This window comes from Pecten maximus, unplaced genomic scaffold (genome assembly GCF_902652985.1).
Source record: "Pecten maximus unplaced genomic scaffold, xPecMax1.1, whole genome shotgun sequence".
Lineage (NCBI taxonomy): Eukaryota > Metazoa > Mollusca > Bivalvia > Pectinida > Pectinidae > Pecten > Pecten maximus.
The window spans coordinates 1-6125 of record NW_022982008.1 but is presented as its reverse complement, the minus strand read 5'-3'; the positions used below and the strand labels follow the sequence as shown (position 1 = coordinate 6125).

At 35.3% G+C, this 6125-nt stretch overlaps 1 protein-coding gene across 1 annotated transcript; it reads right to left on the bottom strand.

Annotated features, from left to right (window-relative positions):
* Window positions 1-1077: 1077 nt before the first annotated feature.
* On the bottom strand, window positions 1078-5991 carry LOC117320333 (probable histone deacetylase 1-B). The gene is made up of 9 exons (XM_033874940.1): window positions 5967-5991; window positions 5540-5632; window positions 4919-5027; window positions 4483-4623; window positions 4025-4133; window positions 3740-3798; window positions 2814-3029; window positions 1428-1500; window positions 1078-1190 (listed from the first exon to the last, which is right to left on the bottom strand). Exons 3-9 carry the CDS (start codon window positions 5022-5024, stop codon window positions 1136-1138), a joined length of 759 nt encoding a protein of 252 aa, XP_033730831.1. The 5' UTR covers window positions 5025-5027; window positions 5540-5632; window positions 5967-5991; the 3' UTR covers window positions 1078-1135.
* Window positions 5992-6125: the final 134 nt, after the last annotated feature.

The following is a 6125-nucleotide window of genomic DNA, read 5'->3' as shown; positions in this document are numbered from 1 at the left end:
ATGTTAACGAAGTTAGAATAAATTTCCCAAATAAAAATTCAACAAATAATAGTCAAAAATGTGATTTCCCTATGTAAACTATAGTAAAGTTTACCCCCTCCCCAGGGGCAAACAATGAGACCCTAGGGTCATGAAAATTCACAATTTTGGTAAGCACCTTAAGATCCTTCCATCTATGTAGAGTATTTGATTCTACCATATCTGAGAGTAGAGAAGAAGATTTTTGAAATTTTAGTCAATTTGACCCTTTTTGGCCCCGCCCATCAGCCCCTGGGGGTCAACTAGGGCCAACATGTACATACCATCAAAGTGTCATCCCATGCTGATAATTTGATACAAGTTAGAATGAATTCATATACAAATCCAACAAATAATAGTCAAAATGTGATTTCCCTATAAACTATAGTAAAGTTTACCCCCTCCCCAGGGGCAAACATGAGACCCCAGGGTCATGAAAATTCACAATTTTGGTAAGCACCTTAGATCCTTCCATCCATGAAGAGTATTTGATTCTACCATATCTAAGAGTAGAGAAGAAGATTTTTGAAAGTTTTGTAAATTTTACCCTTTTTGGCCCACCACCAGCCCTGGGGGGTCAACTAGGGCCAACATGTAATACCATCAACTGTCATCCCATGCTGATAATTTGATACAAGTTAGAATGAATTCATATACAAATCCAACAAATAATAGTCAAAAATGTGATTTCCCTATATAACTATAGTAAAGTTTACCCCCTCCCCAGGGGCAAACATGAGACCCCAGGGTCATGAAATTCACAATTTTGGTAAAGCACCTTAAGACCCTTTCATCTATGAAGAGTGTTTGATTCCACCTTATCTGAGAGTAGAGTAGAGAAGAATTTTTGAAGTTTTTGTAAATTTGACCCTTTTTGGCCCCGCCCCTCAGGCCCCTGGGGGGTGGGGACCATATAATTCACAATTTTGGTTCACCCTCAGCCATGGAAGCTTCCTGTAAAATTTCATTGAATTTAGTTCAGCAGTTTTTAAAAAAAAGTTGAAAACGTAAATTGTTTACGACGCACGACGGACGACGGACGACGCCGGACAAAAGGCGATTGCAATAGGTCAACTGAGACTTCGTCTCAGGTGACCTAATTACCCACTGTGAACACTTAAAACATTATTGATTTCATACCTTTCTTTTCAGCTGTCTCGGTCTTCTCTTCACTAGAAAAAGAAAACAGAAATTGGTTAAAACTTTAATAGTAACATCTCACTTGAAGACATGCAACAATGAAGAATATTTCAACTATTTAAGAACTGAAATTAGAAAGTATTTTTATCGTCAATATCTTTTAATATTATATCCTCTAATTTATCACTTCACCCACTATTACCATGTGAGGTCTCATTATTATCTCTCAAAAACAGGTGTTTGTTATAAAATTATGACGACCAACTCACCTCTTTTCAGCCACTGCTTTAGGAGGTTCTTCTTTGTTCTCCGCAGGTGAATCTTTTTTAGGCTCTTTTGCATCTGAATAACAATATTTACAAGATTTGTAGAACAATGTCATTTGAATAACAATATTTACAAGATTTGAAGAACAATGTCATCTGAATAACAATATTTACAAATATTTGTAGAACAATGTCATCTGAATAACAATATTTACAAGATTTGTAGAACAATGTCATCTGAATAACAATATTTACAAAGATTTGTAGAACAATGTCATCTGAATAACAATATTTACAAGGATTTGTAGAACAATGTCATCTGAATAACAATATTTACAAAGATTTGTAGAACGATGTCATCTGAATAACAATATTTACAAGGATTTGTAGAACGATGTCATCTGAATAACAATATTTACAAAAATTTGTAGAACGATGTCATCTGAATAACAATATTTACAAAGATTTGTAGAACGATGTCATCTGAATAACAATATTTACAAGGATTTGTAGAACGATGCCATCTGAATAACAATATTTACAAAGATTTGTAGAACGATGTCATCTGAATAACAATATTTACAAGGATTTGTAGAACGATGCCATCTGAATAACAATATTTACAAAGATTTGTAGAACGATGTCATCTGAATAACAATATTTACAAGGATTTGTAGAACGATGCCATCTGAATAACAATATTTACAAGGATTTGTAGAACGATGCCATCTGAATAATAATATTTACAAAGATTTGTAGAACGATGTCATCTGAATAACAATATTTACAAAGATTTTAGAACGATGTCATCTGAATAACAATATTTACAAGGATTTGTAGAACGATGCCATCTGAATAACAATATTTACAAAGATTTGTAGAACGATGTCATCTGAATAACAATATTTACAAAGATTTGTAGAACAATGTCATCTGAATAACAATATTTACAAAGATTTGTAGAACAATGTCATCTGAATAACAATATTTACAAAGATTTGTAGAACAATGTCATCTGAATAACAATATTTACAAGATTTGTAGAACGATGTCATCTGAATAACAATATTTACAAAGATTTGTAGAACAATGTCATCTGAATAACAATATTTACAAGGATTTGTAGAACAATGTCATCTGAATAACAATATTTACAAGGATTTGTAGAACAATGTCATCTGAATAACAATATTTACAAAGATTTGTAGAACAATAACTTACTACACAACTTGCATGCTATGATATTAAATATCATGAAATATCTAGGTATTGGAATCCTTTATAAAATAATTACCTGTATACAGAGATCAATTAGACAAGATGGAAGTATTTTATTACGATAGATACTTTTGAATAAGTGAACAGTCAACACCCATCTAAATATATTACCCTTTTCTCCCTCCTTTTTTTCATCATCAGTGCGAGGTCGCTTGATTTTGGGTTTGTAGTTCTGTCGGTCACGTTTTCCTTCACCTTCATCTTCACTGTCAGAAAACTCCTCGTCACAGGCAATTCTTTTATCATTAGCCCTGATAGACACACGAGTATCAGGGTTTTCTTTGTCTTCATCATCACTTTCATCATTTAAAGCATCTTCAGGAATGGCTGGTAGGAAAATAAATCAACATTAACTACAAATATAAGTGGACACAAGATAATTGACTGTTATCAACATCCTGTCAAATAACATCATCTGCAGAATACACAAAAACAGGTAAGTGGTTCTTTTATTTCCCCCCTTCTTTCAAAATGTTTATAAAGTCGAACTTGAATTGTCCTCCTTTTATGTGTCATGTCACATGGTCTCTATGGGGCTGGCAGGGAAACAACAAGTCCCTATGGGATAGGCAGAGTAAGGTCCCTATTGGGTAGCCAGAGTAACAACTGGCCCCTTCATAGTATGCAGAGTAACAACAGGTCCCTATGGGGTATTCAGGGTAATACCGGTTCCCTATTGGGTAGCCAGAGTAACAACTGGCCCCTTCATAGTATGCAGAGTAACAACAGGTCCCTATGGGATAGGCAGAGTATCAACAGGTCCCTTTGGGATAGGCAGAGTATCAACAGGTCCCTATGGGATAGGCAGAGTATCAACAGGTCCCTATGGGATAGGCGGAGTAACAACAGGTCCCTATGGGATAGGCGCAGTAACAACAGGTCCCTATGGGATAGGCGCAGTAACAACAGGTCCCTATGGGATAGGCGGAGTAACAACAGGTCCCTATGGGATAGGCGCAGTAACAACAGGTCCCTATGGGATAGGCGCAGTAACAACAGGTCCCTATGGGATAGGCAAAGTAACAATAGGTCCCTACCTGACATCTGGACACCAGGAGCATGAGGCAACATTCGCAAATTTTCAAACAGTCTTGTTCTGAAAAAGACGTTTCATTCTTGTAGAAAATAACATTAGAAATGCTATACCCTATTGGAACATGATACAAAATTAAAAGTGCATTTGAGATTCTAACATTGGTATAGTGAGGGTTTGCTTAGTATGCAAATAAATTTTATGTTAGTGTTTTGAGAATCTTGAATTTTTTCAAAATTATTTCTTAATTGAAAAAAAAAGAAAAAAAATACAAGTCAGGTTGGCTTACTTGATTTTGTCCATGTATTCTCCTGTATTCTGATTGGCCATATTGGATGGACTGATGTGTAGCTTGAAGTCAGGTCCATAGTACTCGAAGTAGTCATTGTAGGGTAATTCTGGAAACCAAGAAACAATCAATTTCAATCCTCAATATCCTTACATATCATCAAAATTTAATGACATGTTTGAAATAATTAATTGAATATTTTGTATCAATATTTTTTTGAAGAGGAAGGGTTAAAAGCCTATGAAATCAAATTTTATTGGACTCAAAAATCCTGCAGCTGCTACATTCTGTATTAATAATGGACATGTGTAAGTGCCCACATATTTATGTCTAGATCAAAGAGAACTTGTGAGTCGCTAAGAAAACAGCTATGTTGCTGTGTTATATAGCAGTACATCAAACTCCAAACTATTGTTAATTGTTGCCAAATTAATGTGAAGCCACCCTAGCACATTTACCATTAGCTATTTCTACCCCTAGAGCTATAGATGTTTCGTAAGTCCAACAGCGAGCCACATTCCTGATGGTGTATCCACCTCCTCCCAATAACAACAGAGGTAGATTCCACTTCTTCATGAACTCTGCACACTTTCCATGACCTGTTACAGGGGAGATAACTGTGCATATAGTATTCCAGGTATACTAGAAATTATATCATAAATATTGTATAATATTGAGTCCAGTAAAGAGGACAGTTGTTTACATTTCTAAACCAGAATAAAAACGTAATGTATACATGATTAACAGATATTTCTGCATAACAGATTAACCACTGGGATAATTAATTCAGAGTAACACACTGAACATGCATTTTTAATTAAATTTGTCAATATAAAGTGTACACATTAAATTTTAAAAAAGGCTAGGTGTCTTAGTTAAGTTTAATACATTTACCTTTAAGAGTGAGGTTGAAGCAGCCGAGTCTGTCCCCAGACAAAGAGTCAGCTCCACATTGTAACACTACAGCACTAGGCTGGTACATCTCCATCACTTTGGTCATCACCTATTTATACACACCATTAGTTTTATAACATTTTCATCCCTCAAAATGACCCAAGACACAAAATGTTTGCCCTACTCTCCATCACATTCTTGTTAGATATATACTTTACTCGTAAGATTGATTCAAGGTGGGTTTTTTCATATAAGTGATTTTTGTTATTACATAAAAAGTAAACATTCATTTATTAGTATCATTTGTGAAGTTTTGGGAGGCTAAAATTTACATTATGAAATTTAGGTTTTCATCAAGTGGGATTAGAAACAAATGAATGTTTTACACACACTGTCCAGTCTCTCTTTTTGGTATCCTTAAGATATTTCTATTTTCAATTTAGTTTCAAAGCATTGTCAAACTCCACAACACACAACTACCACACAAAATTACAGATGGTTACCCAGGATAAATCCTTTTTCTCAGCAATGCCTCCATTCTGACCCAAATTCTATATCATCGGGTAGAACATCTATACCTAACATACTTTCATAAGGTAGATGCATTCACTTTTAACATACCGGTTTGAATATAGACTCGTAGGACTCATCATCTATACCATCCCGAAGAGGAAAATTCACAGCATAGTACTTTCCTTTGCCGGCACCAATATCCTAAGACAAAAAAAACATAAACGATGCATATATATTTAATTGTATAGTGGTTAGAAAATATGTATTAAACAAGTATGATACACATCTATTAATTTACAGAAAATTGTTTAGAAGTTTAACCGAGGGCTATTCCAGTAACTATCTATCCAACGGGAGGAATACAGAAATAAATTGCAGTCATACAATAACGCTTTGAATTAAATAACTTTTAACCGGAGTGGTGCGGGAAATGCACAGTGCCTGGGAGTCAAAGTACTCCCCATACTTGTAATATGACCTACCCCAAGATTTCCAGTGCCTGGGCAGTACTCCCCCTACTTGTAATATGACCTACCCTGAGATTTCCAGTGCCTGGGAAGTACTCACCATACTTGTAATATGACCTACCCCGAGATTTCCAGTGCCTGGGAAGTACTCCCCATACTTGTAATATGACCTACCCTGAGATTTCCAGTGCCTGGGAAGTACTCCCCATACTTGTAATATGAACCCC